The sequence below is a fragment of the Perna viridis genome, chromosome 10 (assembly GCF_037379345.1).
Source record: "Perna viridis isolate PV_CMFRI_1.1 ecotype Kerala chromosome 10, ASM3737934v1, whole genome shotgun sequence".
Taxonomy (NCBI): Eukaryota; Metazoa; Mollusca; class Bivalvia; order Mytilida; family Mytilidae; genus Perna; species Perna viridis.
Genome location: NC_142454.1, coordinates 18630253 through 18642918, shown reverse-complemented (window position 1 = coordinate 18642918; position 12666 = coordinate 18630253). Strand labels below are relative to the sequence as shown.

Below are 12666 nucleotides of genomic sequence, written 5' to 3'. Positions count from 1 at the left end.
TAGCAACTGCTTGAGAACAAGAGACTCAAAGAAGCCAATATATGTGGCTGAATTTGATATTCCAAAGGACTTATAATCAAATGATATTTTCAGGACTCTTCAATCATACATAAACTTTATGGTTTGTGTTACTGCAAATAAAAAGAAGGCTCGTTTAACCTATGTTTCTAACAGTTTTGTAAATAGAAAAGGCTGTCTCAAGGTTATACTTTAATTTTTTTAAATACAGAGTAAAAGAACAAAAATACAAATAAACGAATCTACTAACTAAATATTAATCATAACAGTTCAATGTACTTTCAGGAGGAAATAATCATATATGAGAACACTAACTAACTGGAAAGATCGGGCAAAACAAAAAAGGACATGTGTATTTTTGATATTTTGTTTGAATTGCCATAGTAAACAGAAATTAACATTCAGTTTTTCATATGACCCGTGCTCTAAGGAGATAAAAATTATATAGAATGCACTGTAGATTTCAAAATTAAGGGACATAACTCTGTAAATGACACTCAAATACAATAGAATCTATTGGATTTTCAATGTTGATTATCTCCTTAAAGCAGGCAGATTTTAATGAATAATTACACATTTCTTAATATAGACCCATAAAACAACTTAATTACAAAAATGAAAATATGTAGCCTTTTATGGGGTGTATCACATTTCTCCGATTTTGCATGATTCTTACAAAGACAGCTACTTAAGTACTTCACCGTCTAAGAATCAGGCAAAATATGTATAAGGTGTGGCACATGAAGGAAAAAACACAGATTTTATTGCATTAACCAAGTATTTATACCCGATAATCTCCAATGTGTTTGTAAAATTTGCCTATTAAGATATTGATAGGTCAAATTTAGTTGAAATGCACTATGGAAAAATGGCGGGAAAAATATGTACCTAAGATGTACAAGTGATCATATTTGCCTATCAATTTATATGACGAGAGCAAAATTTATAATTAAGGCCATGTAATTCAAATTCCAAAATTATCGCCACATGGTTAAATTAATAAAACAGAATATATTGTTTTAAATGTTTGCACTGTCAAACATTAAGAGTGTATCATTTGTACAATGTGGCAAACTTGCATTTGCTTAAAACTACCAAATCAAAAAAGGTTAGATGCGAAAGGTAATTTTTGAATATACAGCTTATGTATACCGGTACTTGTTGAATGCCAATTCAAATAGGGTCTGTAAGTCTCATGTACAATTTCTTATTTTAATAGACAAAGATTTTTGGCTTTTATATCTTGTACAAAAATTCCGTTAATGATTAATTTCCCCTGCATTTAAATGGTAGACTTGGACAAGTAATGTGACAAGACTTACATACCCTAATGCTGCAAAAGAAATTTCACTCAAGTATATAGATATATTTAAAAAGGTTTATTCCATAAAACACACGAAGTCTTGGTTTTCAAATCAAAAGTACAGAGAGAAATAAGATGTAAAAACAATAAATAAAACACATGTAAAGCTCATCATATAAAACCTACATACACAATGTAAAAAAACTGCTAAGTATGTTGTATGAATTGAAAAAAACTAAAGCTTTTTGAACTGACAGGTAGCTAAGGTGAATGGGTCATGAAAAAAAAACAATATGGTCACAGATATGGGTTTGAAAAAATATACTAATACCCAAGTGAAGGGCATGGAAAATACAATATAGGCGTGAAGTCGGACATGCAAAAAAATACAGTATAGCCCCGATTAGGGGCACAATGGTATGGAAAAAAAATGTGCTAACATCTATAAGGGTGAGCATGCACGGCAAGACATCACATAAAAAGCTACACCATAGATCTGGTGCATTTAGCCAATACCGATTCACAGGGTTAAAAAAAGTAGAATTTGATACTATTTTATTTTGCTACATTTTGTTTAGTTACTTACAAAACTTAGCGGGTGTGCTCAGGCCAATCATAAGAATATATTTGTTTGATGTGGCCTACTCAGACTGTTTTAATGGGTTGGTATAAGATGTTAGGTATTAGATTAATCTAAAACAACAAGGAATTTTTTTAGTACGACAGTTTTTCTCAAAGCATCAGCATTATCAGTTAAATTTTCAAGTTATGTCCAAATTCCCCAGAGTTGATAAACAAGATCAAACAAATACACCTTTAAACAGTATTTAAGTACTAATTGAACTATCTGATATCAAAAAAATCATTTTTTTTCCAAATATGTCCCCTGTGAACAAGTGAAAAAAAGCAAATCTAATCTGTCTATACTACAGGACAAACCCACTAAGAACACCACTAACAAATTTTCTAATTACATTTATATATAAACAATAAACATCAGGCATGAATCCAAGGACTGGCGTACCAGGTGTATGCCCCCCCCCCCCCCCCCACTCCACTAAATCGGTAAGAAAAAAAATTTTCACCACAAGTTTCACCCATAATATTTTTAGCCTTGCTTTGCACGGCATTTAATTCGATTTACACCCCCCAAAAACTCAAATCCTGGATCCACCCCTGAACACGCATAAACAGTTCTTTCAATTATGACATACATTATAAAAGATATATGTAAAACTGTTTAAAAGACATTATAAAAACCACTATATGGCTTATTTGGATTTAATTAATACCAATATGTTTATCATCATACACACATATATTTTAAAATGTAGACAAAAATTTCTGGATAAATGATTTTTCTTATTTTCACTGGTTCACAGAAATTTGAATTAGAGGAATTTAGAACCACTACTTCTTACACTGAAGTATTCCACTTTATTGGGAATATGAAATTAAAAATCAAAATGATATCACATAACTTCAGTTCATGTTTACGATGCAACTTGGTGAGTGTTTCTAGAAAAGCTTACCCTACTGGTGCACCTGGTCCATGCTCCCAGTTTTTAGTGGAGTCTGAGTTGTTTCATTTGATTTTATTACTTTGTATGTATGATTTCAGTTACTTTATGTTCTTTGTTGTGTATGTCTGTTTTCCATATCTGGTCTTTGTCCCTGGATTACATTCTTTTGATTACCACTGTAACCTTGGTTCCCTTGATTACTCTTTAAGTATCACTGTAAACGCCAAAAGTTAGAGTAAGCAAAAAAATTACACCTTTGTGACACCAAATCTCAAAGAAAATTTCATTCTACAAATATTACAAATTCATGTCACAATCTCTTCAGTATATTTATTCACATCCCAATCAAACATAGGAAGACAAATGACACACATTGATGAGTATCTATATGTATTTAAATAATGGCAAGAGAATGGGCACATGCGTAATTTTCAAATTGTCATTTCAAATTTCAAAGTAAACATGGTAAAGTAATTTTGCAAAATGATTTTTATTTATTCTGATATTAAAATAAATCAACATTCACTATTTTTATGTACATTTAAAATTGTGATCCGATTGGTCAACAATCATCAGTTTTCCATACATGTATGTCATAGATTCAGAGAATAGTTGGATAGATTGCTTCAGTGATGTAAGTACATGTATAACAATCTTTAGTATTATGCTTAAACAGTTTCTCAATTTGAAACTTGGAATATTCAAATTTTATCAAAATTAGTAGATAATGAAACAGATTTAACAACATATAACCAAGGTTAAAGCAAAATACATATTATCAAAATGGTTTGTAAATAAAACTTGGATTGTGTTTTTAAAAATATCTTTAAAACAAAGTGCAAATAAAACTTAAGAACTAGTTCTGAAAATTTTTCTATCTCCACAAAAATAATTTTAAAAAAATGGCTCAATATTATGTAATTAAAATAAAATCCCCTAACCTGGCCATATACATAAAAATAAATGTACATACATGTACAACATATATGTATATAGATAAGTTATTTCTTTGGCAAGAGTCTTATTTCCATTTTAAAAATAGACATATATATATTAAAATTTGCTTCCACTGGCAAAGCAACCTTGTACAAACTGTACAAATAATGAGTATCTTAAAATGGTTATACATAAATATATACAAAAAGAACATGAGTAAATTCTAAAATAGTACATGAACAAATATACATACTTTGGCAAAAATGAGATATTTAGTTAATTCAACACAACAAAGCAAGTACATGTATGTAATCTACTACAAATTAATACCTTTGAAATAAGACATAAAAAATGTACAGTGTTTCTGCACTGTCTCATTTAAAATTAAGTCAATAAGATGACAACACTTCCATGATATTATGACATCACAATGGAACATGTTATAAGATAACCAAGGTTCAATCATAACCAAGCAGCTCTGAGACTCATGTCTCTCAGAGAGCATTTAAGGTTTCATCTGTCTCTTGCTATACCATACTGCAATATATTTGCATATATCAGTGCACTAACTTAAATTTCCAGCACTACTAATGCTAAAACAAGAACCAATAATGATTTGGAAATGAAAGAACTTTTTTTTATAGAAGAGTATGCATGCAAGAGTAATTGAGGGAACCAAAGTTATAGCGGTAACCAAAAGAATGTAATGCAGGGACAAAGACCAGACATGGAAAACAGACAGCAAAGAACATGAAGTAATTTAAATCAAACATACAAAGTAACAAAAGCAAATGAGCAACTCGGACTCCAATAAAAACTGGGAGCATGGACCAGGTGCACCGGTAGGGTAAGCGTCCTCTGCTTTTCTAGAAACACCAACCGAGTTAATAAACAGCCATGAAATAAGCAAAACCTGTTGCTGAAGTGTGATCACTTCTCCCAATTGTTTCTGAGAGGAATGAGTTCTTTGTTATAGATTACATAAACAAAAATGTCAATATTGTTGTATTTCAAACATAATTTACCACAACTTCTCCTTGTCACTGATGTTTAGGTTAAATCCTCAGCTTATAAAGACTTTTAAGGCTAGCCTAAAGACACTCATTTAACAATAGAAAAAAAAACAAACAACTTTGTTTATCTAAAATTAAGCTCACCCCCCCACCCCCTGCAGAAAAAATGCAGTAAGCACCAAAATTATTCAGTTGGAAAAACAAAACAGGAGACAATGGCATCAAATGACAACATTAGGGAAAGTTTCATCAAATTCCATTCAGCCACTTTAGAGGAGTTGTAGATAAGAACTGGGGACAAATGATTGAAGAGACAGACTGCATGATCACTACAAAATAAACATATGAAATTTTCTATGAAAACATTCAACAGACAATTAAATCAGCAACAGAAATTTTCATAAAAAAGTTTGGTTTTAACATGTTTTAAATGGCACATCATAAAATAAGTATTTAGTATTTGTCTTTGCAGAAATTATATAATAACATTAAGTTGGTTTAATATTCAATAAAAATAAAAGAACCCACCATTAACAAATGATTTATGTGATTTAACAACAATAAAAAGTTTGAAGAATTGTACTTAAGGAAAATAAGACTTTCTCCAGTTAGTCCTATTGAGATGTTTCATATTTTCATGTATGTATGTGGTCAGTTGGTTAACCTCAAATCTGAATGAATCACCAACACACACTTATTTATAAAAACATTGTATAAAGCTGAAGGCTATATTTTCATCTGAATTTTTTTCCTTTATCCAAACATTTGCACAAAACAAAATTGACTAAAGACATTGACTCTGATTTGCTAATTTTACAGGTTAAAAAATCTTAAAATAACAACAGATATTTCTATCTTAATCAAAAAATGAAAAAAAAATCATAACTAACAAGCACCATGAAAAACATTGCACAAATTCTTAAAAATATAAATAAAACTACCTAGAAAAGAACACTGCATACATGTACGAGTGCATGTGCATGTTCAATTAACAAGATAAAAAATATGTCAACTGTAATAGCAATAAAAATTTTTGTGGTTATTTCACACATACGAAACAAAATAAACATAGAAATCGTACTAGCCCTTAGGATGTTCATTGTCTCATGTCGTCATTTCACACAAACAAAACAAAATTAATGTAGAAATCGTACTAGCCCTTAGGATGTTCATTGTCTCATGTCGTCATTTCAAACAAACAAAACAAAATTAATGTAGAAATCGTACTAGCCCTTAGGATATTCACTGTCTCAAGAAATTAACACATGATCAAAAATGTAAACAGTTATGTGATTGTAAGATTCTTTCACATGATTAAACAGTAGTGAATTACATTATAAATATATGTACAAGTAAACTGTTATAAGCTAAGTGATTATCTCCCCTCTTGATATTTGCTTTCCCTGCAGCAATATTACCTCCCCTGTAAGATAAATTTGCATCCTCTTTTGATGTTTTCAACTCTCCTGAAAGTATGACTTATGGGATATATTATACACTCATGCTCGTACCATTTTTCAGTGTAAAGTTTAAGACATGATATTTTTTTTTAAATATCTACTGCTTATTGTTATATACATACTGGTTAAAATACTTTTTTTGTTCGTTTGTTGGGGTTTAACGTCCGAGCAGCAATATTTCAGCTATATTCAGACGATGGTTGGCTAATTTATTGTTTAAAGAACTGATCAAGTCACTAAAAACAACAAAGCAGCTTAAAGCAGAGTTGATTTTTAGATAATGTGTCCACTTTGGCAACGATATGATAAAAAAAATCATTCAAGCTGAAGTGCACCTTACAAGGAAAGTAAAAATACTATAAATAAAATGATACATGGTATCACTACATAATACATTTTAACTTTGATACAAAACAAATGTAGAAAATAATCCTGATAAAGCAGTAAGCCCTAAACCTTTGTATTCATATTAATAAAACATTAACACATGAAAAATTTTGATTATTTTCGCAACAGGGTTTCTTGATGATGTCATCATATCTACTGATAATTCAAATAACAATGAGACAACTATATATACACATGAATATAACTTTTCTTGCAGAAATACTACAACGGGTCTTAATTAATTGAACACCTAGTAGTACATGTAAACAGAAAATCTAAAGTTTCTAAATATCAAACTTCCAAAACAGCACCTTTAACTTCTTTATCTACTATATGAAATCCTTGAGACTTCCATGAGGTCAGAGCTAGAATAATTCCACATGTTTCCATGGTAATACAAACAGGAAGTAGAGCAATGGGAGATAAGCACAATAAAATGTATTTCACTAGACCCAAACGTCTATAGTTGAATGATTTGGTTGAACCAAAAATAAAAAGAAACATCATTACCCCTCCCATAAATCCACATAAAAAGTTGACTGATTGTGGCATAGGGAGTGGGAACAATGGAACAAGAACTATATTAGGTATTGTAAATGGCATGGATAACCAGCCTAGCACTATAAATAAAATTCCAAATTTAAACTTTGGTGGAATGGCAGGGCACAAAAGTGTCATCATGATACCCTGTACCCAACGCTTTCTTTGTCTTATATAATCCATTGGAGAAAAAGTACTTTTTTCCCACATTTCCCCCTCAATAAATCCAAATTTATAACCATTCTTCCATGCAGTTAATCCAAAAAAGCAATCTTCTGCAATGCTCCCATCAATTCCAAAATCAAATGTCACTGCCTTCTCTACTGCGGCATTTACAACCACAAAACTTCCCTTCCAACTGAATAATGGTCGATGAAGATAATTTAAACAAAAACGCAAAATTCCATAATCGATACCAACTCGTACTAAATCTGCTATGGTTGTGATCCAGCTAACAATTTCCTCATTAGCATATGTTATCACTCCCTGGCCTAGCTGATATTTATCCTCATTAATAAAATTCATGATACCAATGGCAGAAGATTCTGTTAAAAGTGTTTCTTCATCTAAATGTATAATCCAATCTTTATCAGTCAACATGTTGATGCCATCTTCAAGACAATACTGTAAGGCTCTAGCTTTATATAACGTCCCCTTCGATGTCCGATAAGTAGGAGGTACAACAAGTTCTCGAGTACGTGTACTCTTTGGCAAGTCAATGGCTTTGTCTGTTACAACTTCAAAAATATAATTTTCTAAACCAACCATAGAACAAATCTCTATATTCTTATTCACATTTTTCTTTACTAATTCAGGATATGTTCCACGTGTAACAACTCGAAAACACAAAAATGGACCAAATAGCGTTGACATCTTTAACTTTGGTTTTGCAGGATGTGTGTTAAACATTAGAATTCCTAAAAAGTTACATATTGATAGTGGCAAAGGTATAAGGGTCATGTAACGCATGATGTACATGATAATTGTTGGCCATTTTCCATACCTCTCATAAGGATCATAATCAAATTTAGGAGCAATAACTCCACCAGAAGCTGTACAGAAGATTGTCAAAATGGTGAATAAAAGTATGATGGTTAGGAAATGTCTAATGCTGAGGCTAAGTTTTCTAATCACAGATAGTGCCATAGTTTTTACAGGTTCTGAAAATAGAAATCAAATACATTCTAAAAATCATATCAAGCATTTTATTTTTCAAATTAACAATGTTAGAAATAACTACATGACATATAAAGTACCAATTTAACATTAACACAGCCATATTTGGATAGTTGGCTGGTATCAAAATACCACACAAGTTCACGTGCAGTCAAATACCACACAAGTTCATTTACAGTCAAATACCACACAATTTCATATACAGTCAAATACCACACAATTCAAACTACTCTAGAACTTCAAGCTTCATTCAATTTAGAAATGTTTTCTTCAAGTTTTGCAATGTGTTTGAAATATTTTTAAAAATGAAATAGCTTCAGAAGGATTTTTTTACGACAGGTTTCAAGTTTATTCTGGGTCCTATTTAAGACAAGTATTTCTGTATTATGAGTTTATTACTGAAAAAAAAAACACAAAACTTTTTTTCCCATTTACTAATATTTAGAAGTTATAACCTTTTTAACATCTACTAGGAAGACACATACAATCTATATAGACTGGACAACATTAATGAGATTATGATGCTTCAATATGAAGACATTTAATACATGTAAATGAATCCATATTTATATCCTACCTCTTGAAAAATAATAATTATCCCCATGAAATGAGGAATCTACGGAACAAGGAGCTGTTTATTCTGAGTACATTTTTCTACTAACTCTAAACCCACAGCAAAAACAACAATATTGTATTTTTTAATTCTGAATAACTTATACAGAGTGCTATGTCAAAATAGCATGATATGCCTATCCCTTTAAATAAGCTCATGCAATAATAGAGTAGTACTTACTGAGACCACTGCTCAGTTACACTGCCCCCCCCCCACCCCCACCCCTAAATACACACAACAAAATGCTTCTACAATAGCATCCATCTTAATACATATGGAATTTGAGGTTTCATTCATTCAAAAATTTCACGTGAAAATCAATCCTACCCAATCTACTGATTGCAACTACATTGTACTAACACTTCATCCAAAAGTTTTAGAAAATCCATAAAAGGATGTAGGCAGCATCTGGATGACAACATTGTAATGACGGTATATTGACTGACCTATATATACATCACTATTCTGAGGTCAAAACTAACAAATGTGATGCACACTCCCAGTTGTTACTAAACATATGTCTAATATTAATATACAATAATACATGTCACTTAATTCTACCGACCATGACTAACATTTTTATCCCGGTGGGATTTGTTGTCTCCTTGACATATACACCATACCTATTCTCTTTATATTTCAAATTCAAACTTTAACACTTACATGTATTACATAAAATACACACCCCAACACAGGGAGGGTTCATGAGTTAAGACAACCCCTTCTCCTGGAAGCAAAATTGTATTAAAAACTGTTAAATATGATGAAGCATTATTTAAGTCTTAAAACCCTCCTTCTCCCAACCCACCTAAAAATATTTCAGGTCAGGGATTTTTCAGTTATGTAGTTAATTGAACTGTATACTTACATTAATAAAACAAGATAAACCGTTCATTCATACACACGAATATTAGTAAAACTCCGTGACAGATGTAATACATTAATCATGTTGATTCCCATCACCATCAATATGTCTGATTACTCACATCCTGATACAGGAAAAACCTTTCAACACCCAATAATCACTTCAAATCTTACTATTCTATTAGGATGATTTTGATAGTATGTAGTAGTGTACACAGAGGTTGTCCATCATACTATAGAGTACAATGGTATGTTGTTTTTGACAATGTCATAAAATGTCATTATTCTTTGTTAACCACAATATATACATATAAATCAAACAAATGTCTTAGGCAGAAACATCACTGTTTATAAAGAGTCACCAAAGTCGTAAATACAATTTTCAATTATTTTGCAAAAGTTCTAGTAGGTGACAATGTGTAATGTTGAAGATATTGCATTAAAATCAGTAAATAATTATCATTTATAGGAGATGACAATGTGTAATGTTGATGATTATCTGTGGGTGATTTTTGCAGAAAGTGATAGCCCATTTTTGTCAAAATTTAATGAGTAAATTTTCATTAAAACAAGTTCTACTATAAATTAAGAATTTATTGTGATTTTTTTTTCATTTTATTAAAAAAAACAATACAACTTTAATTTTAGCAAATTTGAGGAAAAACTACCACAATAGTTTATATGTTAACAATTCCACATTTTCAGTCTTCATTATTGTTACATTAAGTTTGTCATACTAAAAAAAAAAATTATTTTTGAATTTATTAAAGTAAATCATACCTTTTATAAAATTGAAATCTCTATTTCATCATCATTCGTAAAGTATTATTATCATTCCCAAGAAACAATATGGGGATCACATACAAATAAAAAAATTGTAGAGGTTACAGGGTGGTAGGGTTCAAAGAAATTGATTCTAACTAATTTTAAGTAGCATTAATTAATGCTGAAATATATATTATCATTAAACTTTCATTGTTTCATGAAAACATGTAGATAACAAATTCAAAATCTTGTATACAACAGTTGGTACATTATCTTCTTAATAAACCTATTAACTAAACACATCATACCACATCACCCATTCCTATGTTTTACTGTATTTTTTTACAATTGTTAATTATTAACTTTTGACAAGCATTTAATCATATCATTGCATCTTACTATGAAAGAATTATAAATTTCTTGTGAATAAAAAATAAGTTCAGCATGCTCAGCCAAACAACAAATTCAAAAAATTGAAAATTGAAAACTTGGAAGTTTTTAATAAAATATACAAGTTAACACTCTTTTTAAAGCATGGAAATTGACACCCATGAATGAAAGTAAATTAGAATTTCATAGTGACCAATTAAATACATGTACACTTGGTTCAACATGTCCTATCTTGGAAATTCTATAAAATGATTCTCACCAAAAACAGAACTTTATTACCAGGGTAAGATTATCTGTACTTTAATATACAAAATCCCCTTCTTTAGATTGTAAACATAAAGTACAAATGTACATGTGTACTACTTTTATAATTTTAAGGCAAGTTCAGTGGTATTATCCCAGATAAACACTATGTATCTTTTTAAAATCCGTCTTGTACATGTAAAGTAGAGGAGTATTTTAATCATTGGACCATGTGAATATCAACTTTGTGAAACCACTTAGAAACATTTTTCTCATAACATGTAATGCAATCCTTCATATATTTAGTAAAGACCATTTGATATCCTTTTTTATTTACATGTACATGTAGTGGTTCAGGACTTCTCACTTACAGCTTTATCAGTGCTATTCACATCAGTAGCTGATCAAAATAAAAAAGAAGTTGGAACAATTCTGCACTTGCAAAATTTGGGCTTAAATGAACAAATGACAGCCCTTTATGATTTTCTGGATCTTTGGCTCTATTTCTGCACATTGCATGTTATGGGAAAAAGTTTCTATGTGATTTCATGGGTTTCAATTTTGCAATAAAAAATGTTTGGACTTGAGCTAAATTGAAAAATATCAGTACTACTTTATTAAAAAACAGGTTAGGTTTAAAAATATGCAGATGGATTGTTAAGATGGAAAACTTACATACATGCACTAAAATTGAAATCGTTTTTTTCATTGATTACCATTTAAATATGCACTTATAGAATGGTCATACTGTGAGATATGTTAGAACTGAACAAAATAGGTCAACTTTATGTGGGTGAAGTGTGTCAATAGATTCAATGGAGTTTTTCACTGAGGGGGCATGATCTGACTGTAGAGGTTGAACCCTGAACAGTTGGGGCAAATGTGGACACAATATTAGTTTTTGACACACTTAAGCATAGGACATATAGTCCATTAAAGGCACAACAACTGGTCTGAACACAATATACATGTAGTACAAAATTTGAAAATAAACATATCAATGAAGTAATCTTATTAATAAATCCAGAAAATAACCAATGATCTATAATCAATCACATTTCAACCACTCATTGATTACTTTCCCAAACTGAACAATTTCCAATACCAAATTTCTTGAAAATTTAATTGTTTAGTGATCAGTGATTACAATGAGCATTTTTTATTGATATGAGCTATTGTAAAAAATGTCTAAAACATCTTCTTTTTCTTATCTTTATGCAAAGGAATTTGCCAAACCAAACTGTAAATACTCAAAAACCTTGTACAATCACCAAATTGTGTATGTCAAACAAGAGGCTCCAAGGAGCCAGAATCACTCACCTGGTTAAATTTAGCTTTTCAAGGTCAATAAATTTAACAAGGAGTTGTCCAGCAGTTTTGATTCAAGAAAACTTAGGTAGGAATTATCATAAGGATCATTTCAGCAATTGAAAGT

The 12666-nt window shown here is 30.6% G+C and overlaps 1 protein-coding gene across 3 annotated transcripts in view; it reads right to left on the bottom strand.

Moving 5' to 3' along the window:
• Nucleotides 1–197: 197 nt before the first annotated feature.
• Nucleotides 198–12666, bottom strand: part of LOC148604824 (glycolipid beta-1,4-mannosyltransferase egh-like) — a 29832-nt gene continuing 17363 nt past the window's right edge. For 2 of the 3 annotated variants that reach the window (XM_088548330.1, XM_088548331.1), the window contains exon 3: nt 198–8340. In XM_088548330.1, coding sequence (XP_088404456.1) covers nt 6932–8326 — 1395 coding nt within the window. In that variant the 5' untranslated portion in view covers nt 8327–8340 and the 3' untranslated portion in view covers nt 198–6931. Of the gene's footprint in view, nt 8341–9837; nt 10098–12666 lie in introns of those variants that run through there. The other variant, XM_088548333.1, reaches the window with a different exon arrangement.